General features: G+C 40.9%; 1 protein-coding gene across 4 annotated transcripts in view; it reads right to left on the reverse strand.

Annotated features, from left to right (window-relative positions):
• CEP112 (centrosomal protein 112) overlaps positions 1–25977 on the reverse strand; it is a 159582-nt gene that overhangs the window by 9948 nt on the left and 123657 nt on the right. For all 4 annotated transcript variants that reach the window (XM_069032391.1, XM_069032389.1, XM_069032390.1 and 1 more), the window contains one exon: positions 7525–7614. In XM_069032391.1, the coding sequence (XP_068888492.1) occupies positions 7525–7614 (90 nt within the window). The remainder of the gene's footprint in view (positions 1–7524; positions 7615–25977) is intronic.

Here is a 25977-nt window from a genome sequence, read left to right on the forward strand (position 1 = left end):
GGTTTTTCATTCCAGCACATGTTACCTTCCACACAATCCCTCCCATCCGGGGTGGCTCAGCAGGGAGAGGTTTCAGTGCCTGATTCAGGAGGTGCCGAGTGCTCCCCAACACCAGCGAGAGCTGACAAAGCTCAGCAGCAGCAGGATCAGGCTCCGGATTTTCACACCGACTGTGTGAACAAGCAAATCTCTGTAGATAATAATCAGAAGCTACTTTTTTCGACCACCATTTCCAAGAACAAAAATCCAACCAGCGTCTCAACTGGAAAAGCAGCTGCCAGGCTTGCAGAGCCTCAGGGTTGGGCAAGGATGGGCAGTGCAGGAGAACCACGGCTGCGCTGCCTGGATGGAATTCCCATGGATGGCATTCAGTGCTGACTATGCTGACAACAAAATAAATAGTACCTTAGAATTTACATGAAGTTAAAGATCACCATAAAGTCGGTCTTTTCCAGTCCTTTACCTCCACTGCCTAGAAAGAGAGACTGGGACAGTTCCCTAATTAAACAGGCATTGCTGGGAGCTAAACTGCAGATGAGGTGTTGCTGCTCTGCTCTTCTGTCATCCACTGGCTCCTCCAGACATTCCTATTTCTTCTTTTTCTTTTAATTCCCTGCAATAAGCACCAGTATTGCTGTTCCTTGCAGTCCTACTTTAACAGCTTCTGAAAGAGCAAAGTTCCCTTAATGGATAGTATGTAAGCAAACCACAGATGCTCTAAAATGAGGTACTGCCCTCTTAAAGAAAGATCTCTCTCATTCACTATTATTTAAGACAAAGAGCAAGAAAAGTGACATTTTAAAATACTCTCTCATTCCTTCATGCTGCCATATGAGAGCATATTCTATTCTCTTTTGGTAACAATTCCCTTTTCCCTTTTAACTATTTGTCCTGTACTTTCTGTTTGCTGTCTTTCTCCAGCTGGCCACCAAGCTCCAATAATTCATTCTGTTCTATTCAGGAGGCGAATATTTGTGTATTTTCCAGTTGTGTCTGGTTACCAAAGCTAACATTTGATCACTGACTTCCACACATGCACCATCATCCTCGACTCCTTTCCCTTTGACAGTTGCACAGTTGGTGAGAGCCTCCTCTCCCGCAGTTCCTGCCATATGGAGCTCCTGGGAACTTTAAACTCCATTGATTTCAAGCTCCTTTCAAATCCCACCTGCAAAGCTGTTTTTCTGTGCTTGAATCTCAGCTTCTATCTCCTCCTGCTAATCTGAAACCTCATGCTATACAGAATAATTTACTATATTCATCGTAATTCTCTTTCCTTTCATAGCTGGCCATTAAAGAAAATGATACACAAATATAAAATGTGTCAAATGCAAAATTGTGATTTATCCTAACAATCTCAGTCTTAATGAAAAACTGAAGGGTGCTGTTGTATCAAAGTGATTAATGAATATATCAGTGGATTTGAGCATAAGGTAGACAGCCTACTAAGGTAAAAAGGGGTAGAATTGAGCTCCAAATAATGTCTGTGGTCATTTATGGTACCTAAGTCTACAATGCCCCACTGGAAGTGTTCAAGGTTGGGCTAGACTGGGCTTGGAGCAACCTGGCCTAAGGAAGGTGTCCCTGACCCTGGCAGGGGCTGGTACTGGCTAATCTTTACGGTCCCTTTGATGCCTTTTCCTGGTCTTAAAATCAAGAGTCATACACAGTTAGAAGGGGAAAAGGGATTTTACCTTGGTATTTATTTTAAGGATCCTTAGGTGCACATGCCCAGGTCATAAGCACCGAAATGCACCCCGCCGAATATGCCCCCCCAAAAGATCTGGTATAACATTCTAGGTGTTACTAATTAGCATATCTATCAAAGATTCCCCAGTGAGAGGCTCGAGTGAGCCCCCCCTCCCCAAGGAGCCTTCCCATGGATGGTTCTATCTCAGTTTACAGAATGTGTTCTGGAGAGGACCTTGGGCTCTGGGGCACACTGATCCCTAACTACCAATCTTCTAAGATGTTGAGTCTCCTGGCTGAACAAACAAGGCCAAGAATGTAGGCAAAAAGCCCTAATACAGAAGCTGTAAGAAGGTATAACAGGGGTATAAAAGAAAAGGCAAAAAATCATCATGGCATCACCTTCCAACCCAAACAAAATTCTATGAAGTCAGCATTGCCATACACCTATGGGGAACCTATATCCATGAAAAGCCCCTTCCAGAGATATAACCAGGATCAGACTGATTCCCTCCTCTACTGGGAAGGCTGAAAAGACACCCAGAATCTCCCCAGAACTGGATGCTGTGGTCTGTGTGTGCCAAACAGCCCGAGCAGTGCTCCCTCTCCCACTGGATTCTTCATTGCTGCTCTATGGCTCTCCAACATCTTCTTTTCAATAAAAATACTTTAAATTTGAAATTTTCTCACCACAAGTAGTTAGCAAAGAAATCCCCTATTGTGCAGATGTGAAACCATCAGATTTTCAGCCTGTGGGGAGCTGTGTCCTTCTGCCTCTTGGTCTCCTGCATTTTCCACAAGGTTTTATGGGAAGAAAACAGCTGAAGCACACAGGTCCCTCCTGAGCCCAGTGCTGGGGGTGTCAGCAGAGCAGTGGGTGCAGGAGACACCACAAGGTCCCTCCTCAGCCACACAGAACTGCACAAAAACAAACACTCTTCAAATCCATCCTCTCGGATCTGTGCTGGTCACAGACAGAAACTGCAGGAACTATTTTAATGTGACAATATTTGGTGGTGTAGTTCCTGAAAATCACAGTGGAAATTCCTCTCAGGTTCTCACTCTCCTCCCCACGGCTCCAGAGGCTGCTGAGCCCCAGCAAGGGCTGCTCTCAGTGAAGCACTGCTGAGGTTTAAGATCGTCCACATCCAGGCTGAGCTTCCCATTTCTGTGGGAGCAGAAATGGCTCTCTGGGGGAGAAATTTTGGAAGCATTTCAGTGACGTGGGTTGAAGCAAGCGGAGCAAACAGCAGAATTTCATCACCACCTCCAGCCGTGCTGACTGGTTGGATTTCAGTTTCCAAAGTGGCTCACAAAGGCTCCCTCCATCCTCCTCACTTGCAGCTGGCCACAAAGCCAACCTGGGCTTTTAAGTAACCTAACCTAGAACTTATTTGCCTGATTCTGGGAGACTGTAACATGTTCTGAGAAAGACAACACTTTGAGAAAGTCTGGGAATTTGAGGCAGGGACCCCAGGCTGCCATCTGATGGTATTTAAAACTCTCTGATACCTTTAAAAATCACAGAATCATGGAAACATGGAATGGTTGGGGTTGGAAGGGACATGAAAGATCCTCTCGTTCCAATCCCACTGCCATGGGCAGGGACAACTTCACTAGATAATTTCTAAGAAGAAATATGGACAAAAAGCCCTAAACTAACGGGCTAATATTACTCAAGTGTCCCAGCCATCATATTAAGAACTCCTCGGGACTCATACCATGGACATCAATGTCTATTGCTCATCTGTGTCTCACTGATTCCTTGCTCCCAGCTCCAAAAATCCGCTGGCAGCAGCACTATTCCCAGCAAGGAGAAGGTGTGGCAAGCCTTAGAAGTTTCCCTGTGCTACACAGCAACTGAAATTTCAGAAGGATGCATCACAGCATTCATCTGACAACAAATATATTTAGTTGGCATGGAAACAGTAAGTTGGGCTGAATGTGGCAAATATCCAGCAGTCATAAAAAATCGAGCAAGTCAGGATAATAAACATTAGAAATGAAAACTGGCTGAATGCTTTTCAATCATGGCTCTTTTACAATTATCACTCCTGTTTTCATTTGAACATGAGTGAAATCCACTTAAACTAAGCTGTTCCATTTTATGCCAAATACTTCTATAACATCCTCATTCAGATAACTTCTTTCTCCTTTTTTTATAATCTGTTTGAGGAAAAAGAAATTAAAGGGCTGAAAACCTCCATTGCTATTCTCCTTCATTTCCTCAGCAATATTAATGAATTGAACATAATTGATTTTCTGTCTGAGAATCTCTCTACTTTAAGACTCTATTTATGACTTGACTGCTTGGAGGTATCCCTATGGTTTGAGTACCTATAGTGTTGCTACTTTAGTTGTTTGCAAACACAAGGAACTTCTCCCCCCTCTATTATCCCAAATTTGATATCATACTCAATCCAGATCTACAGGTAGAAACATTAGAACAAGGAATGAAAAGAATAGGATTTTTTTTCTGAGAAATTTCTTGTGTGTAATTCCCAAAGGACAGATTCCTGGGGCTTTTTAGTAAACTGAGTTGGGGTGATTACCCTTAAAAAAAGAATCTGAAATGAAATGAATGCTAAAGAAGTCTAGGTAGTATAGAAGAAAAGGATCACTACCATGAATTTTTATACAGGCCCCAATTCAGCAAAACTTGTTGCATGCCTAAATTCCTGGATTTGTTCAGCTCTCAGTGATGTGTGTCATTTTTAATTACACATTCACAGGATGTAGAGACTCCTGTATGAACAATGGAGATTTTTTAACTATGACTGACAAATGCACAAAGCCACAGGACTTAAGAAATGTTTAGTAGGAAATCTCGTCTCACATTAGATCCAGGCACACATCAGAGACAACCAAGGGATACATTTGCTCCAAGAGTACAAGATACAGGAACACAATGGGATCACTCGACAGGAAGCTGACCCCAGAGTTATGTAGGACTGAGATACAAGAAACTTCAGTGCTGCTTTGCAAGGAAATGGTTTGGACACACCCAAATTTGCCAGAAACCTTCCCAGACTGCTTTAACAGTCTTGTGACCGTATATATTTAACAACAACAATATATAAAAAACGATATATTACAATTTTTACATTCACTTTCCATGAATACAAATATTTATGTCTCAAGAAGCTAGACATCCAATTTGTAAAGGAAACATCCAACACTTTGACCTGAAGAAAGATGATACAGCTCTGAGCCTCCCCTCTCGAAGTGCAGCATTACTGAATACTGGAAAACCAGGACAGAGACAGAACAACCTTTATGGAAAAGATAAAATAATTTAGAGCAGCACTTTTGAGAAATGTGATTGGAACCCATCACCCAGAGATCGCTGCCATATGGCACCACTGGTGAGACAACACAGACACAACGTGATTGCACCAACCCACACTGTAAAATGGGACAGAAAAACTAAACAGGAGTAAACACGAGTTCATCCAAGAACACAAAGTATGGGAATGGAAAAACTCCATAAAAACAACACCTCCTCTCCAACTGCAGCACCACACTCGCCTCTAGAACAGTTCAGGGTTTGCTGACAGCCCAACGTATTTTCTCCCCTTTATTTATAGGATATTCTGTCTCCCTGGATAATTACAATAATGAAAGGTTAAGCCTGTGTGATCACTAGAGGGTCACTGTAACAAAGAGTTAAACTTTGTGGCTCTGTCAGCCACTCTTAAAGGCTGAAGAGTTATAAGGACATTGCACTGGAAAAACAGCCAACATGGAGCACCAAGATACCACCCAACAAGCCGTAACGAGAAACAGCTTTTTAGTTTTAATTAAAAGCACAACAAAATGTTTTTTCATGTCTCATTCATTTGTTTGTTGTTGTTATAGAATCAAAACACAAGATTTTTGCTTTTAATGAAAAACAGAAGCTCTTTAACCCTCTCTCCTCCTTATTTATAGACATGTAAAAGCTTGGAAAAGTGGCTTTTGTAATGGCACCAGCACAAATCGCCATGTTTTATGCAATTCTGATTCACACAGTATTTGGTAAAAGCAGAAAGCAAGTTACTGCCCTGAATATTTCAACTCCCTGATCGGCTGATGAGTTGTTAACTACTGTTAACACTTGATGAACATGTTTACAGGTAGCCTGGCCAAACCTACTAACTGGAAACACGTCAGAGCTGTCACTTTTCCGTTTTTCTTCTGGAGAGATAAGCAGAACTAATGAATTAGCTGGTCACAGAGAAGACAAATAACAACTTCCAAAATGCTTGTCTGCAAAATAGACTGAAACCACCTAAACCAAACCAGCTTCAGTGGCTCCAGCTGCTTCAGGAAGTCCCAATGGATGAAAGGCAGAGACAAATCATTGATGAACTTGGATATGAGCTCTACCAAATCTGCCAACACAACTCTGCAGGAAAAGCTCGAAGATGGACAGCACACTGTAATTTCAATAACATTCCTGTTCCATTATACTGGGGAACAGGATGTTACCATCTGAACTAGTTCTTCATTAATTATGCCTGGACAGGAGAGTTCTGTAGGTTAGTTTGGAGCAGATGCTCATGAAGGAGGAAACCTTGAAGGCAGAAAGGGGGGCCCACCCTGTGAATCTGCATGTGCAGCCTTCTACCTCTGTATTTCATGAGTCACTTTTTATTTCTTCTTCTGGATCCTTCTCAAAATGGGTCAGAAAAAAAAAAAAAAAGGCAAAATAGCAGTGGCAGAGACTAAAGAAAAACATAAAAAATGAAGAAATTTGGAAGAGGATGTCCCTCACCGCGTGCAGCCAGTGCTGTTCCCTGGGAGGGACAACCATGCATTAAAGAGCTGATTTTCCTCCTTCTTTTCCAGGAGACTGAAGCCAAAATGCAATGCTTGTAGGCCAGCTCACTCACTACACCAAACTCCTCTGGTGCTGCAGGTGCTGCAGCTAAGGATGAGCCTGGCCCAACATCTGGATTTGGGAGGCAGAGGGGGGACAGAAAGGAACAGCTCATCACTGACACTCCAGAGAGGAAATACGTGAATTAAACACCAAGGGTGACAGAGGATTCCCATGTGCCAGTAGGATAACAAAAACTGAAGAAAAAATACTTGAAATTAATTACTATTACTGTTCTATAACCACCCCAACTGATTATTCCTGCAGGTACAGAGTTAGAAATGCTTCATGTAGGATACATGCTGTTGATACTGTTTACTCAGCACCAAATAAAGTTCTCAAATGCTTCAAAATCTGATTTGTATTAGAAATATATAAATTCCTACCTGATTCAGGTATTCATCAGCTGCATATTCTCCTGCATATTTCAATTTAATCTGGTTTGAATGCAGATCATGGACTTTCTGTTCCTATACTGCCTGTAAACAACACACTCTATTCTGCTCAAAGCACACTAAATAATCTCTGACTTCACTGGAAGTGTCCAGAAGAATTTTAGCACTATTAATCATCTGAAACTGTTTACAGACATGTTTGGACAATGAATGCAGAAGATCAGGACTAAAGATCATTTTTAGCGGTTATTTTCCAATTCCCTTCATACACACCATTAAAGAACAGGTTCGAATAGTCTCAGAAACCTCTATTAAAACACTACAGTCAGTTGAAAACAGTTCAAAATAAATGCATCATTTAACAGCCAGAATAGCTGAAATACCAACTTGCAATAGAGAGCAGCAGATAAGTATTTGCCTGAAGGGTTCAGACAGTTTAATTCTCTTTTATTACCAACAAAACAGAAAAGAAAGCTAGCTGGGAATTTTGCAGGAAAATATGTGCTTTTGCTTTGATGGAAGGTATTATTTTTAACCATTGCACCTCCTGGCTCAAGGGATGGGGACAGCACCCAGTACCTGCTCCTGGGCCTTGAGCTCGTTGCGCTGGAGCCTCCTCTGAGCGTCATAAATCTGCCCACGGTAATTCTCCACCTCGTCCTGCAAGGCCTGGAACAACACCAAGGGATGCAAAACACACGTGAGAAACATGGGATGGCAGCAAAACTTCCAGGTCACGTCTTCCAACAAGCTAGGAAAGGAAGCTGAGCACTCTGAGTCCAGCTGAACTTCGTGCTAAGATGTGACAGAGGCAGTTTGGCCACTCAAAAAAGTTACTTTGCACAGGTGGGACCACTGACTGAACAGGAGTAGGTACATCTTAAAAGTCCTATCTTAATATAGGCTACAAGTATTCATCCTAAAAATGTAATAAATACCCTCAAAGCCTGGAAGGCAAATGGAAATATTGCAACATTTGCATTTGCAAATGTCCCGGGTTTTTGTTGTCATCCCCTCTGTACAACCTGAGCTTCCTAGGAGCAGTTTTGCAGTGTACCAACAATCTTTTCTCTAAGCCAGAGTAATCCTCTCTTTGGAAAACAATGTCTGGAATTTGCAGTGGAAATGTATTCCATATTACTGAAATGGGATGCTGGCCGAGATGAGGGGCTCCCCTCCTGCCCTGTAGTCAAATCTAGCATGTGATCTACAAATGAAGTATAAATGGCAATAAATAAAGGGAATATTATGATCGTGTCACTTTACCACAACTACCCAATCTTTATTTAGTTCAGAAGTAATCGCTCCTAAACCAAGCTCATAAAACGAATCCACAAATTTATTTTGTCATGATTGTTCTCCTTATATATTTATTTTTATTCCAGCAGTCACTCAGAGCCTTGATCTTTTTGTTACATGCTTAACAAAGGAACAGCGTGCCCCAAGGAACTGATAGTCTGTGTTATTTCTAACAGATACACACCAAACAAACAATAGAAAGTTTCAAAGATTTTTTTTTTTTGAAAGTTTCCCACTCATTGTTGGATGTTTGAATACATGCTTAACATTTACTTACACATTTACTAAAAGCTTAGGGATGTTGTCAGCTTGAATAAAGGCATTGTTAACTGCAAGTGCTGACTCCAAGTAAAGTGCACAATGTGGATGGGGGATTGACACCAACACAGAGGCGGCTGTGGCTGCAGAAAGGGGATATTTTGAGTTATCTTTTGTATGGCAGGAAATCAGGGCATTGATACCCATCAGTGAAAAGCAGCACAGGGCTGGACCCGGGAAGGGGCTCATGCTGCAAATGCCACTGAAGGAACCTCCAATGATGCTTTTAAAAAAGCTGAGCTGCACAGAGACCTTCTGCAGAGCACCCTGGAATCACAGAATCATTAAGGCTGGAAAAGACCTCCCAGATCATCAAGTCCAACCTTTGACCAACCCTACAATGGTCACTAAACTGTATCACGAAATGCTGCGTTCACTTGTTTTTTGAACACTGCAAGGACGATGACTCCACCACTTCCCTGGGTGGCCTGTTCCAGGTCTTGACCACTCTTTCAGTGAATAAATGTCTTCCTAATATCCAGCCTAAACCTCCCTTAGTGCCCCTGCCTTTCCCTTGAGAGAAGAGACAAAAACCCCACAGACGCAGGGTGCTTTGTAGGACCTACCATATGGTTAATGTTTGCTTCCTCCCAGCAGCCAGGATACCTGTGCACAACTCAGGATCATTAAAAGTCCTCGTGGTGCAAAGATTTAACAGAAGAAATGACTTGCTCTTTTCCACAGCACCGAAATACTGTACTCTCCAATAATTTACAGGATAAAATTGCTATTGAGATAAGATAAGAGGACTACTTATGATAGATCTTGCACGCTGTTTTGAAGTGATGCCAGGCATTAACTTTAAAGTCTTATAGCTGTAAGACTGTTACATGTTCTGATGCCAAAAATTGTAACCAGACCCAAGCATGAACTTCAAATCTGCCCAGGGACTTTTATGCTATCACAGCTTCTGAGAAATGCTGAAATCCTGGCTTTGAATGCATAACCCACCTTCAGTACTCAACAAGGTTTGCAGTACCAGGAATTCGCATCAATATAATGAAATATATGTGGAAATTATGTGTGAATTGGAGGCTTTTTGTTTTCTTTTTGTACATCTATCTTCTGAGGTAAAATACAAACAAGCATAAAGGCTAAAATGAGCAATGTAGAAATGCAGTAACAAGCAGGGTCATTCCATGTATCAGGAAAATCACCAAAAACCCAATTAATCTGATGAAAATCCTGCCATAACCCCAAAGTGTCCATTCATAACCAGCCCAGGATGACTCTCAGGAACATTCCTGGAGCACATTTTGGATAAACTACAAAGCATGACCCATCTTCTCCTGCTCTTTCAGGACCAGCTTTTCCAGCCCAAATGGTCTGGCTTGGTGAAAAATAAGGAGAGAAGAAACCTCATCACACATCACTCGTCCTTTCCTTGTGCTCAAGAACAAGTTTGACCCTTCACAGGACTTTGAAGCTGGCCAAGAGATAGCAATTAAATGTACAAATACATGTGAGTACATATATATGTGTTTCAGAGAACAGATTTGTATCACCCCCATCTGCAGGTCCTGGAGCTCAAATTGTTCCTGCCAAAGACAGCAACCACACGGTGCCAAAGAGAACTGGTGCCTTGCTCCTTCCTTCCTTCACATCTCCATTTTTACTTCTCTTATTTACAACAAACTTCTGCAGAGGATAAAACGAGAGGTTCCTTTAAATCTGAGGGTTTGCAATGCATCTGAAAGTCATTTAATTTGGGAAATTCAGATAACACAGCCTTTGTCAGGTTCCCCTACTCTAGATAGGGTTTGCCAGCACAGAGCACACATGTTTTATTTCATTAGGAGAGCAGAAAATGTCTTAAATTTAAATTTAGAAAGAAGGTATTTTTACTATAGCATGTAAGTATAGCAAACTAACAACTCTTCCAGTTATCCATTCAACATTTGTCCAAAGCAGAATTTACTGTATGAACTCACAGACTTTTCCAATCACATCAGAACTGGCTGTTGGCAGGTTTTGTATTGGGATGGCAAAAAAACTCAACTAACTCCTTGGATCAATCACAAATACCTTTAACTGGACCCTTTTTGGACTATTTCTGTGCTGCATAAATTCCATGAGTAATTAATGTTCATTTGAGTATTCCAGCTATTCTATCAGCACAATGGCAAGAAAAGTAAAACCAAAAGTTCAGCATTTGATCAAAGCTGTGCCAAAATGAAAAAGTGACATCAAAATCTCATGGTCGCTGTAGATTCCTGCATGTGATTATCTCTGAAAACAGCAATTACACGTAAGCAAGTTTGTTGCCCATGATTTCAATTTTCTAGGAGGGATCACGACAGATGTCATGAATGATGCACCTTTTTGAAGACCACACTGAAAATTCTCTCTCAAAAGGCCTCATATGCAGTGGCCAGAGCCTGAATACTGATGGCAATTCCTGAAGCTACCAGAACCCTCAAATCTTTCTCTGAATCAGACAGGGAAGCTTTTGCCATGTAGAATACTCTTAAAAACGGCAGAGGACTTAGCCCAGGTACACCCAAGAACATCTCTTTTGTAAAACTGAACAATGTTTTGTTTTGTTTTGAAATGCAGTTTTTACTCTACGGCTTCAAAGTGTAACATTTCGTCCAAAGAACAGCAGAGCTTATGATGAATAACTGCTGAGATGAAGAAAAATGGATGAAAAAATGGATGAAAAAATAAAAATCCAGGCCAATTTTTAAGCCTTTTTTCCCCCCCTGAACAGAAAACAAAACTTAACTTATTTAGTTAAATTTTTCCAGGTTTGGAATGAATCCCCCATCTGTCAGCTGTGCTAAGTGGACTTGCAGCACTCTTATAAAGACAATATTAATTTTTTTTCAGTTAAACGGGCTTTCAAATGCCATGTAAACATGTTTGCTGTTGAACGTCTACACCATACCTGACCTTGGAAGTGCTTTGTGTTGGCCAGAGAACAAAGAAATCAAATGTTTTGCTTTCCAGCCCAGATATCCTACACTTTGAAAAGCTCTTAAAAATGTAAATGAGATAATAAGCTCCACTGCAACAATGTGGGTGAATTACAGCTGGAGAGAGGTAAAACTCATTTGATTTATTTCTAAAAATGGAAAGGATCCTAAAATAAAATCATATTGTTTGGGTCACACACAGCATTCAGAGGCCCGGGAAGGATGGAAGGGAAAAGTAACGGCTTTGAGAAGGCACCGCTGGAATATTCTGGGTAGATTTTGGGACCTGGAGTGGAGTTTGTGGATGAGTCCATCCCAGTCACTGTGATCCAGAGCCACCGGACAGTGATGTGGAAGGAGAAAGGAACCTCTGAACTGCATTTCTGGGTAGGCACCTTTTATTCCCCCTATTATCCCACTGGGGATTAATTATCTCCAGCAGAATGTTTAATGAAGTTTATTTTGGACCCAAGGGAGCAGCACACGTGGGGTTGATGTGTGTGGAGTTGGGCCTGTGCGGCTCCAGAAAAGCTGGGATGATGTACGGGATCAGAGGATTTCTGTGGGATACCTGAGGGGCAGATTGAGGCTCTGAAAAAAGGTGTTTTTTAAAAAAAAACTAACTTGTAAAGCATAGAGTTTTGACAAGAAGCCCTAAAGAGACAAAAAGGTGCAATGCCAGCATTCCAAAATCCCTTGTCAAGGCAGGAATTAATTTTTGGTGTTAGTTACAGGGCTTAATCTAAATCAACTAAAAGCTGGTAAGAGAAAGAGTTCAAAGAATCCCAGGAACAAGTATGGAATGGGAATGTATGGAGGATTTAGTATTTTATATATGAAAACTGATTTGATTATCCTTTAACCACAGGATATTTTTGAAAAGTGTTGGATTCTCTGAAAGAAAGTTCCGTTCTGAAGAGTTACATAAACAGAAACAATTCCTATTCTTAATTTCTTTGTATTGATTACAACTGTGAAGAAAATATTTACAAAGCTGTGATGTTTTGTCTTTAACCTGAAATAATTTCATATTTTTCGTATTTCCTGAGGGCAGACAAGGCTTGATTCCTGATCCCATCACATCGATGGGAAGTCACAGATCACAACCATTTATCTCTCTGGTCTGAGGGTTGAAAAACTAAGTGACACCTTCAAGAAAAGGAAAGTTTTCTAAAAAACATTAAATACCAATGTACTTTCACTATGAAACAGAAAGTGCCAGCAGAAAAGTTGCTGCTCATCCTGATCAGATTATGCTGGATAATGGCAGAGCCTTTTTTAAATAGAAATATGTAATTTTTATTAGCTGTACCAGCAACTCTGCGCACATGGATGTGCATCTGTATCCAGAAAAGCCCTCGATATTTATGACCCGTGCACAGTAGAGCTACCACTAAAGGTAGTGAGAGTTAGCACTTTTCATCTTCAAAGAATTTTTCAAATGTTACCAAATTAATATAATTAGTTAATGAAAGATGCAGTAATAAAAGCTACCCTAATTACCTACTGTAGTCTTAATTATCTCCTTATTAATGCCCACAGAAGAAGGCTTCCACTTTACATCCTCAAAACATGTGCCAACAATAATTCTGAATATAGGCTTCTCTTTAAGTGCCTTCTAAATTCAAATTACATCCATTGATGTGTTTTCTCTCCCCGTTCATGAGAAGAAAATCTCTGGAACTTTGAGGGGAAAAAACCCCACATGAATGTTAATAAAAATTAAAGCAAATTTTCTTCCAGAAATACACATGGAGATGCTTTAAAATGTTGTCATTAAAACATTTAATTTTAAAAACCTTTATCACTCCATGAAGCCAGAATTATGGGCTGTCTGGGCAAAAACTTCTTTACATTAAGTGGTCTCATAATTTAGAGTCAAACACAATTCTATCCAAAGGAAGCAGCCAAGAATCCCATCCAAATTTATCACAGATTTTTAAAAACAATCATTAATTTTGCTAAAACATTTCATGGAGATAAATAAATTTATCTGGGTTTATTACTACTATAAATAAATTGGGCAAATATATCTGTGAAGACCACTGATGTAATGCCATGAGTCAGAGCAAAACAAGGGTGTTTTTAAAAAGTGAAATAGTGATGTTTGAGCCAAATTGTTGGGGCATCCTCAACACTTTTTGCGTTTTTACTGAGCTCTCGCCCATGACACTGCAAACAAAAACCTCTGTACTTGGAGTTCTCTCTTGGTTTTGGTGCAAAGCAAAGGAAATCTTCTGGTTTTAAGCTAATACATATGTTTGCTGCTCACATATGGCAAAATTCCTTTCTGGTGGGAACTTTTTTGCTGTTGTTGCAACACACTATATATCCAAGAAGTCTCCTTTGATCTTGAACTATTGCTCCACTACTCATTATGCTACTGATTCAATATGAAAGGCAAAATTTCTGTGGTTTCTGTTAAAACAATGGCTTTGTTTTTGCAAACAAAGTTTTCCACAACCTATATGCAGGGGCCAACATTACTGCAAGAGAAAAGAAAATCTATTATTTTACACAGAAAATAGTCATGGAGTTTAATAACACAAATTATTTCTTTATCCTATAGGTACACTACAATTGCTATTATGATTGTACAGAAAATTTAGGCTTTACTGCTCCTCAGGAACAGAAATTAAAATGCCTTAAGTGATATTTGACATCTCTCTTTCCTATTTTACTTTCCTTTCACTGACCTCCCAGCCTGTTACCAGCAGTCCAACTCCAGGATCTGGTTGGGATCAGCTTGGATGGGTAGGGGAAAAAGGAAGACCTGCAAAAGCTGCTCTTCACAGTGTCCTACTAGAATCTTCCTGATTAATTTTAACCACTAAACACTATTTCATGAAAAGTGAACATGAATTACAACACAGAATGAAAATGCAAATTGGTAATACCTTTGTAAATGTGTCCCTACAGAAGTTGGTTGCCCATTTTCTGCTGCCATTATGGAAAAAAAAATGTTTCCTTGGTCAGGAATCAGATAAAAGGCATAATTTCCAAAGGCACAGAATTCATCAACTCCCACTTGGAATAACATGAGCTCCCATATACACCATGGCACGTTTGGAAGTTTGGCTCATTTTGCTGACATTTCAACATGGGAATGGAGATCTTGCAAAATTCTCCAGGCTGGGGCTTTGCCCATCCCCACCAGTCAAGCACCAGGCTATGGCTTCAGAGATTTGCCAGAAGGAGATGCCCTCGGGAAGTCTAACAAATCCTTCCCTTGAGGGACTATGGGAAGAAAGAAAGGGGTTCAGGAAGAAAAGTAATAATTTGATTCCAGGAACAGAACCAAGCCTCTCCAGCAGTAGGGGAAAAAAAACTTAAAGCAGGTCATTTTACATAAAAGAAAAAAATATATGCAAACATTTTGCAAAGTGGCAGGCTCTAACATAAGCCATTTTCATTTTTGACAATTTATGGACAGGAGACTGACTGGCAGTACACTATAAACTTGGGATCATCAGCATTAGCTCCTGAGCAGTCCCACAGCACTTCCACATCAGACTTCATCTGGATTCTTGGTGTCTTTAGGAGATTCCCTGAGCACTCCTGGAATTGTCAATATGCCTATTTTCCCTGTTTTGCTCCTGTAAGATGCTGATGCGTTTTCAGCATTTTCTGTACATACCTAGTTGAGCTGAGCACAGTTTTAAGATAATTTTCCTGCAAAGTCTTTAGCCCTATTAGAAATTCTTCCCTGTGAGGTTGGGGAGGCTCTGGCACAGGGTGCCCAGAGCAGCTGTGGCTGCCCCTGGATCCCTGGAAGTGCCCAAGGCCAGGCTGGATGGAGTGCCCTGGGACAGTGGAAGGTGTCCCTGCCTGTGGCAGGGGGTGGGATGGGATGAGCTTTAAGGTCTTTTCCAACCCAAATAATTTCAAGATTCTATGATTCTAAGATACATCCCTAAAACACCTTGAAGGCACCAGCAGGGCTATTTGTAGACTTAAAATTAGGCAGGGGCTTAAGCATTTTGCTGAGTCAGGGCTTCGCTGCAGGACATTATAAACGCAATTCTTTTGAAAGGCAAAGGATGCCATAAGGTCCTGCAGAGATAACAGTTCAAAGAAAACAGCAGCATAATTGTAAAGTTGGGCATTTTTTGTCAAGGGAAGCCAAGTAGGGAATTGTTTTCACTTTGTTTTAGTGGCTCAGGTGACAGGAGGGAAAGGAGGCAAGGTTCAAAGGCTGTAATAAACTGGCTTTCATCTGCTTTTCTCAATGGGCCACAAAACCCAACAAGCAGTTGCCGTGGCCAAGCACTGCTTTGTCTATGACCAGGACACTTCGGAGCTGTTGTGATGAAGTCAATCAAAAGCCTGTCAGCTGGAAGATTTACTGTAATATTTACCTGGAGTATTTTGTAGTTTGCTTTAACACTGCTTCCCCTTCTTTCCAGTCTGCATGAGTGGCATGGTCAAGAGCAGAGCAGAGGCTGCCGAAAGGAGAAAAGCACTGAACTGTTTCCCCCTTGCACTTGCTGAGGTTTAGGCAGAAACACCAATGGTGCACATTTACCAGATAAAATGAATCTTTTAAACCCAAAGACACCATGACATCTTAAGCATACACTTATGAAGGAAAAGTTCAGAACTCCATTTTAAACCACTTATGAGAGGATTTACCAAGATTCTGCCTAATGTTCAGCTGATGCTTTGTCAAAAACATTTATCACAAAGCTTTTGAAGTTTCTTAGCTCCCCCCGAGTTATTAAAACTTGAACTGCAGAGTTTGTTATCAGCCTCAGAGCACACACAAAATACATCAGGTATTTTTTCAGTCAACCTTTCAGTCTGATTTTGAGACTATTATACAAAATACAACATTCCCAATCAGGTTAATGTCTGACAGATAATGCTGAGCGGGCGGAACTGCTGCACCTGATTGATCTGCGAGACAATTTTCATTTCCTAATTTGCTTTTTATTAAACACTTTGCAATCAAAGGGAACGGTGAGGAGTCTGCCATTCTCCGAGCAGGTCTCCTGTGAAGATCTGATGTCGGCTTCAACATTTTCAGGCAACTTCTTGAATTTTTGATGCTCTGTTGCAAGAGTATCTAAAACGTTGTGTCAATGCCGTGGTAGTGAAAAACTGCTATTGTGAATAGAAATTAAGCAGTAAAACATCTGGTTCTGCTGCTTGCTGTACTCTTAACAACAGTTCTGCAAAAAACAAACATCAGGGGTTCAGGCAGAATTTCCTGCAATGACTTGGAGAACGCCCGAGTCTTGATAAAGCGGATTTATCAATCACTCGCTGAACAAGGCAATCTTCCACTGCCTGGGGCTTCATTCCCAACCAAGTTTATCAGTAAACTGCCACTTTAAGTGGGTGTTCGGACACTTCACACCTGGAGCCAGCCCACAGGTTCCAGCAGACCCCTGGTGCTCTACAAATGTCTCTTTAAAATGCATTGCTCACCACAGATACACAAAGAGCTGGAAATATAAACATTTCTAACAGCCTCTTATTTTGTTATGCTCTTTTAAAACAGAAATATGAAAGGCTCAGATATTTTTAATCAATAGGCCAATCTGATTCCCAGTAAGAATGAAAGAAAAGCTATTTATTTTGTGCAATCAAGTGCTCGGTATTGCTGCAATTCTCCCATTATATAAAATAACACCCATTTTCTTGCACACAGGCATACACAAAGAGATCGAATAATGTCTTTTTACCTTTCAAAGTAACCTTAATCAACAAAATTAACTTGCAAGGCAAACCACTGCTTTTTGAACTGAACAAGAGTGAGCTTGACTCAACACATGTGAGATGTGAGCAGCAGCAAAGTAATATCTGCTAAAATTATGTCTGGAAGCCAAAAATGGGGTGGTTCTTGACAGGAGAGGATGCACACTTGGAAATTCTTTTATTCAAAGTCTTTAATGACCTCCAACCCAATTACATTTGCAACAAGACATGACAATGCAGTTGCTCCTATTTAAAAGTATGTGTGAAAACAGAGCATTTTTGAAGCCTGAATCTTTTTTTTACTTTTTAATCATGTTGAGATGAAGCTCATTTACTTAAAAAGAAAAAATGAAATAGAACGTCCTCTGCAGCTGGTCAAACAGATTACGAAACTCTAATCTCAGTTGCCTGAGGAAAACCAAAACAGTTTTTCAAGTATCTATTTTACAGAGCATTAGCTTTATACTTTTAAAAAGAGGCATTAACATAACTGATCAGAACATCCCAGAACGTTTCTGATCTAGTTAATCATATGACGTTATGACAGAGATTCTTGCTGTCATAATGCCAATGTTTCTAAACATTTCTAAAATCCTTTAAGTTTTTTTTTTCCAAATTAGACATGGGTAAGATCTATTTCAGTTTCTTCAGAAGTTTTTCCTTCCATTTTAGAGCTCTATAAAACTGGTGCAGAGTATTTTAGATAGACAGACACATACACACACAGCAAGGAACAATGTCAGGCTCCATGACCTATTTAAATGTTTCTGTTAGCTTTTTATACAAAACATTTTGTTCTAATTCCTGCATAACTCATTTCTGGGAGTCCTCACCACCTTATTTCTTTAACTCTGCTGTATTCTTTACAGCTAAACTGGAATCATCAATAAAAAAATCAGGATTTGTCTAGTTTAAATTTATTTGGTTTATTTCCCTTAAAAGCAATTATTTAAAATTCCAGCCACACTTGTTGCAGCTCTGAGGATCAATGTTTATTGGACGAACTTCCAGCAGGTTTGGGCCCCTCTAAGCCAGCCCTGGTAAGATCAGACTGAGGATTCCTGGGAGAGATTCCTGACACGAGCACCTTTGCAACAGGAAACAAACAGCCTGTGCTGGACCTTTTGGTGCTGACAGTTTCTCCAGGATAGGTAAGAATAAGCTGTAATTTATACACAGGCAAGCCAGGAAGAAGATGAGAGGAGAAAAACACTCACCAAAGCTATGGCTGTGCCTCAGATATTGCTTTAGTGGGGTGTCAAGAGCTCTTATCACAGTTGTGACAAAGCAGATCTGATTTCCACTGAGTGCTTTTGGGGTTTGTTTGTTTGTTTGTTTGTGGGGTTTTTTTTGTTAAGTCTGTTTCAACTCAGCTTTGAGCTGAACACTCTACTGTTTCAGTGTGAAGATCTTTCTGGCAGAAAAGTCTTACATGAAAATGCACAGGCAGGAGAGGACCTCAGTCCCACACAGCATGAATTCTGTTGAGGTACTTGTGAATCTAACAAGTATCCACAAGATATTCTCCTGCTTTTGCTTCCCAGCAACACTCACAGGGTCCTGACAAGGCAGCTGAAATACCCCCAGAAAGCATACAAAGCTTTTTTAAAAAAATATATGTAAATAGTTACAAATATTCCTATATGGATGATATTTTAAAAATGCAAAAGCATTAAAAATAACAGAAAACAGATCAGGTTCTGAAGTGCCATGAGTTTCTCATTTGTGCAGCTACACATTAACGTCTCTCACCCGACCTGCACAGCTACTTCATGCATCCAAAAACCTTCCCCTTATCACAACTGAGACAAACACTGCAGGAAAAACATCATATGGCACAGTGTGAAAGAATTCCTGTACTGCTAAAGTTGCATAAACCTCGATCTAGTTCAGGATCTGATAGGGAAGCACAAATGAGCTTGGCCTCTGCTGAGATGGAGAAGGACATTGGCTTTTCACTTCCATCACAAAAGCTGAGTTAGAAACATAAATGAGTGCTCAGCAACACTAAACTTGATTTGCAGATGCACATTTCCATACAATGATTATGAATAGACACAAACATTGAGTAGAAGCGATGTGTTACTCTGGCAAGTGGAAGAAAACAATGCATCAGGTAGGAGTCCCTCCTTGGGGTTCAGAGCACAGCTGTGGTCAAAGCTATTTCCAGGCAGACAGTTAAAATCCACTGATAACATCCAAATTGTTAAATAGTCTTCAGTAATTGCTGTTCTACCTTGCTGAATTAAAAGTGTAAAACTGGGAAGGACATTTATGATACTGACAGTAGAAACAAAAGTAAGAGGAATTTAAATACAGCACATACAGCTGTTTTCAGGAGCCAGAGAGTGGCAATACACATCCTGGATTTCTCCTTCCAGCTGCCTGCAGAGTCCTGGCTTGGTCCAGTGGTGCAGGTGTTCCTGCAGGTACCTAACATTTGTCAGCTTGAGTTTTTATTTATACAGTTCCATTCTGCTCCTCCCAGGCTTCTCAGTAAGCAAACAAACTCACTTTTCATGTTCAGTGTTCTTGTTTGTACTTTTATCCTTTCTTACATAATAAACCTGGCAGAGAGCAGAGCAGGGAGAGTGCCCGGGGCTCCTGCTGTGGGTGCAGGGGGTTGGACACTCACTGTGGGCATCACCCCTCCTTGAGTGAGCACATCCTCTTCCTGGGTCTCCTCCAGGTTAGATCCTGGTGTGGAAAGGTGGGTGCAGGTGACGAGGGAGTCACATTGGCAACAGAAATGAGAAGGCCAAGGCAAACCATGGTACCACGGGTGGGAGCTCATGGGCACGCATGTGGAAAATGGAAAGGAAAACATTACAGCACTTCAGGATTTAACATCTTTTCAACAATTTTAGTACAGACAGATGGCACAACCTTCTATTGAAATGAAAATGTGTCCCTGAGACAGCGACTCTCAGGAGCCTAGATGGACTCAATGATCTCAGAGATTTTCTCCAACCTTAATGATTCTGTGAGTCTGTGAGTCTGGACCAGCACCATTGCCCACTTGGCAAGTGCACAAATGATGTGTTTTCCTAAACCACAGGATATCTGCATGAAGTTTTAGTGCTGCCATGTCCTAACTAATTACTTCCCTGGAAAAGGGACTGGTTTGTTTTCCCTTGATCTGGTTCTAGAAGAACTTGCATCCACTCCTTTTCGTATCACAAATGAGCTGATCTGTTTTCAGGATACGATGAGTGATGCTCTCCTTCACCCCCACATCAGACATTATTTGTTTGGGATGGTGTGAACTGTCAGACAGCAAACCCCAGGGCAAAAATGAGCTGGGACTTCCTGGCAAATCTCAAGAGGGAAGTGAACAGGGCATTGCAAGTTTTGTCTTCTAAGGCCAACATGGCCTGGTTTGAAATCCATGATCTCATGCCATGCTGGGCCAGGAAAATGGCATATCCAGGGCATGGGTTTCCAGCATAAAATACAAGTGAGGTGATCTGATGTGACTCTATTCACCTGCCAACAGCCCTGGCAGAAAAGTAAACAGGTTCTGGGGATGAGCTGCTGCTGGAGGCAAAGAAGAAACCATTAGAAGAGCTGCCCTGACCTGTGAGGAACTGGTGTTTTTGCTTTGAACTTCAGCAAATCTTAATGAATTCTTCATAACTGGCAATCCAGGGTTTTCACTGAGGATTTATTTCTCTAGAGGTGCCAAATGCAGGAGACAAATTCAACACTGGAAATACAAATTTGGGGTCTCGCAGTCAGTTGTCCAGGCTGGTGAAGGCAGTTCCAACACCACTGCAGGTCACTCTTTGTGTTGTATCAGGAGTTAGATTTATAGGTGAATATGCATAAGTGCTGAAGAATTTGGTTTCCTAATTATTAAAACATGTTGATTTAATGGAAGTTACTGACTTCAGTGTAGTGAAAGCTTAAACTAAAAGTAAGAAGAGACAGTTTTAGTAACAGAAGAAGTTAAAAAGTGGTTATGTCCTCCTTACTCGGAGGAGTAAGGTTTTGGTTGTACTTGACTCATCCCTGCTTTACTGCTCTTCCACTCCTCTGTTATCTGGCAGTTTTGGAGGGGATGCTGCCAAGAAGTTCATTTGAAATCCTAAATTTTATCCTGTAGGCAACACTTACTTCAGTTTCCTGAGAATAAATTTCACAGACAGAGCCCTGAAGAAGAAAACAGGTGAGCTCTCTTTGCCTCATAAATCAGTCAGGCTTCTTGAAGAGGCCAAAGATACAAAACTACAGATGCCTGCACAGAAACACTTCAGAAAAAGCTTCAGCCTTGAGGTTCACAGTCTTCTCCATAAGTCTCAACTCCTCAGTCTTCCTCATGCATGTTTTCAAGGGTCAACAAATCAAATATTTACTGTCTCAGATCCTGTTCATCAGTGAATCAAGACATGATGGTGCAAGAATCAGCAACAATGAACTATTCCCAGGAAAGGCATCCCATGCTCCAATGCAGGATGGAGTATGGATGGGAAATGCACATCCACATGCAACAGGCTCAAAGAATAAAATATATTTTCAATAAAACTAATCTGGTTTTCCATCGTACACACACATGTGCTGTATGAACACATAGAGGCAGTTCCTCAGGCTGCAAGGCAACAAGGTGTATGAACAGAAAATATTCACTGTACAAATTTTAGTGGGAAAAGGAGCAGAGAATAACACACAGAATAGACTTTTTCCTGTTTCTGGACTCCACTGCTATTTTGGCTGCCAACAGTACACAAAATTTCCACTGAAGGGCAAGTCAAACCAATTTCCCTGAGAACGGAGGCATCCGAAAACTCGCTGAGGTTATTCCATTAGTGCCTACGCATTCTCTAAGCGGATGAGCAGCTCCACTTTGAATCCATGTCAAACCACAAGGACTGGCTGATAATAACATTCAATTAAAATGATCTTGTCCTTCTAGAAAAATCTGGCTAACAGCTCCACCTCACCTTTTCTAGCTGGGCACAATGGGGCGATTGATGCTGCAAGGAAACGGGATAGGTTTGTACCGAGGAGCCGACAGGTCAGGTGTGGTGACAGTGTTTGCAGGTTTAACCTCTTACACAAACTTCTGAGATGAAAAAGCCACTTCTGCTGAGCACATACCAGTGAGAAAGCCAGAATTAGAGCTGGCAAACACCAAGCTGAGCTAATTAGACAGGTGTTTTGAAAAACCCTAAACTTTACACTTGACGCATATTTGGACCTTTTGATGTCGTACTTGGTGCTGCTTCACACCACTCAGGGCTCCAGAGAAAGGCAGGAGCTGCTCCCCTGCTCAGCTCTGGGGGTGAGTTTGCCATCTGATCTACTGAATACACAGATAAAAGTCGCCTCAGGCCTTTTTCCCTTTTCAATTGCAGTACTGTATCTTGGAAAGTTCTTTTATTCTCAACTCCACTGACGCAAGAAAGTGGCAGGAATATGGCAGCTTTGGCTGCTTTCCTTTGGTAGCTCTTTGTAAGTAATCCTTTAATGCTAAGAAAACAATAGGTATTTTCATTTTGGATGGAAAAAACAGTCCAGTTATAGAAAATTAAGGCAATGCCTTTCAAAATGTCTAAGAGTGCTACTGACCACTTGATTCTTCTGCTACCCTGCCTTTAAATTTTGGTAAACAGTTACCATGCACAGCTATCAGATTCTCCAGGTTTCTCTTGTTACGCTTAAGAAAAGCCCAACTATTATGAAAATGGTTAAGTTTAACAAAGATATTTCTATTTCCCTGTGATCTGCCATTCAAAAGCGTTAGCCAGTCATTTTTTAAAAAACACTCTTGATATTTGATCTTCTTGAGTTTCAGTTACATATAAAGCTGGAGAGCCAGCAGAAAATTCTAAGTGGAATCTGAAGATTTCTAAAGTCAACACTCATTTTGGCAGGAGCATTTTAATGCATAAAGCTGAAATCCTCAGTGATTCTCTCCTGCTGATATCCCTGGAGCAGCCAGCACCACGATTAGCACAAAACCAAAAGCAACCTATAGTAAAACATACAGCTCTGCAAAACGAGGATGTTGACACAAATGCTGGAAGTGGTGTAGGCACAATGGGATCAGCCAGGGCAACCTGGTGCTGCTCCAGCTCACTCCTGGGATGAGCCACGCCATGAGAAAGATATCTCAGGGAAAAGAGATGTTGATAACAAAGCAGGTCCACATCCCCAAATCCCTGCTTGCCAAACCCTGCAACCTGCCTTGCTGTGCCAGGCTCTAAAAGCCTTCAGTGCAGAGTTATAAATGTTTGTGGCCCGCGGAAGGTTTGCTTTGAAGACGTTGCTTTCCCGGCACTCTTTTGTTGGTGGAATCCATGGTTCCCACAGATTGTGTTTCCACCTCCACGGCTGCAGAAGCCCTGCAGTCAAGGCTGCAGTTCCAGGAGCAGGGAAGGAGGCTGCGTTCCAGGAACTCACTGGAACTGGAACAAAGCACAGCCCTTGGAAAGCCTACACAGCCCTGTGCACACTGTTTTATAGATGCCCCGTCTTTGGACGGCATTAGACACTTGTTTTTATCTTTATCTTTTTTTTTTCCTCTCCAGTAAAGTCTCAGACTTTGGAGCACAGGCTCTTCCTCCCAGGCGTTCTGCCTCCTAACTTCTGGGTATCTCCCCAGTTCTGTCTTTTTTAAGCACCACTTTCTCCTCCACATAAAAGTCCTTCTGCTCTCTGGAGAGAAAAACATCTTTGAAATGCAGCAGTAAACTCTGCATTTCTGTGAGCATCACATCTTAAAAAACCTGATTTCCATTTCCTTATAACATAGTTCTAAACACTGTCTGCCCTTCATTACAAACTGTGTGGGCTTATATCAATATTACTTAACACTTACTAATAAGAGTGTTTTGTCTGCACCTTTTTAATTACCCAGGACCCCTCTCAGTGTTACTACTCCTGTCTTGTCAATTGAAAGCAGTGAATTTTATGGCTGGTTTTGAATTATTTTTCTCCATTTTTCCAGTGCAAAATTAGTGTAGTCCACATTATTAAAAGAAAGATAGTTTAGCTGCATATGACTTTATATTTTATTATGTATTTATAGAATCTTTAACTCCATAATTTGGAGACAGGTGGTATCCCTTCTGGGGCTAACAAAGGATAAAAAGGACTTCATGCAGCAAAGTGCCTTCTGGAGGGAAAATACAACACTGAGGACAACAATGATAATGTAGGAAAAAGAAAAAATACCAACTTTTAAACCTGTCAGATAAATCTGGACTGCAGTTCAGAGGAAAAGGCAGGCACTAGCTCTAGTCTTTTAAAAAACTTGTAAGTCTGATTTTGCTGTTGGCCATGGTAAGTTCTTCAATGTGTTGAGACATGAAAAGTCAAGAAAAATGCCAGAGTGCAAAGCTTGCTGCAGGAAAAAAAAAAAGATGACTCAATTCTTTGTCTCACAAAGCATGTCAAAGATATTATGAAGTACTTACAGATGCTCAGCCACTCAGATTGCCTGGCTGGCCAAACATCTGAAACCCTGTAATTTTGAAGAGAAGGTACTATGCTTCAGACAATGAAATAATTTCTGTGGCAGCAGAAAAAGAGAGATGATTTTGAAAAGAAGAGTTTTTTAAAATCAGAATTTCAGTTGTGATCAGTAGCTAAGCTTAACACGAAAGTCAGCCTATTTTAATTATCATTTCTAATGAATGCGACAATACAGGCTTTTAAAGATAACCATGGAATGGAATCATGAGACAGAGCAGAAGAAAGAGTTGAAAACCTCAGGGCTAAACCCTCATTTTTCTAACAGACAGAATTTGGGTGAAACTACTATTTACATCAACAAAGACTGTGAAGAACAGGTGCCCCAGAGTTTGGACCCCATGAAGCAGAGAAAGCAAAGCCATAAAAGACCTGCAGATTTCATTTCCCTATTTTTTGGAAGACATGACCTTCTCTGCTGATCAAACAGAATACAGAAAGTTACGAGCAAGATAAAGTCATTTGCCTGGTAGATGTTAAGGTCTGCTTTACAATGCTAAAGCACCAGTGTTGGTGCCTTGTAATTCCCTGCTAATAAAAGACACTGCAGAGTTATGAGTATTATTACAGGCTAAAGTCAGTGACAAAGAAATAAAGATCCATGAAAAAGCACTCCATGTATTTAACATCAAGATGGTCCCTTACAAGTCTTTCTTTCACCATGCCAAATGGTTTATCATGGTAATGTTTGGCCACAAAGGCAATTAGAAGGATTTGAAGTCCCTCTGGAGAACTTTGTGACACTCACATCTTCAAGGCTCTGCAGTGACTGACAGAATTTGGCACAGCTGTGGCCACAGAAGCCCCACCAACAGTGGGGCAGGTTCTGACCAGATGTCTTACAAGACATGAGCCAGTGCCAATAGGGACATGCTGACCTTCTTTTTACAGACATTGCTGGTTTAAAAAAAAAAAAAAAAGACCAAAAGACCTTCATCCAAGTTAAAATAGAAAATGCAATAAAATACTTTAAAAATCTTATCAATAATGTGGGTCTGTTGACAAAAGTTTGTTCTGAGTTAGTGGTTGAGGTTGTAGGAGTTAATTCTGCCACCTCAGTGTATCCTGGGGAATAAAGCAAGTCAAGACTCCCTTACCAAAAAGCCCTTGACACAATATATGTCTTTATCCTAAGAGTTTTAGATTTTCATTTAGAGTTTACACCAAGATTTCAGGGTTTTTTCCCCCTAATTAATGCCCTCTGTGCTATCAGTTTCACAAGATCACAGACTTCTGAACCACCAGTCATTACAGTCTTAATTTCCACCTTTGCCACAAACCTTGGGTGAAGTCAAGGCTCTGCCCTCCTCTGTCTCACTCTTAAAAC

This window comes from Aphelocoma coerulescens, chromosome 18 (genome assembly GCF_041296385.1).
Source record: "Aphelocoma coerulescens isolate FSJ_1873_10779 chromosome 18, UR_Acoe_1.0, whole genome shotgun sequence".
NCBI classification, from domain to species: domain Eukaryota; kingdom Metazoa; phylum Chordata; class Aves; order Passeriformes; family Corvidae; genus Aphelocoma; species Aphelocoma coerulescens.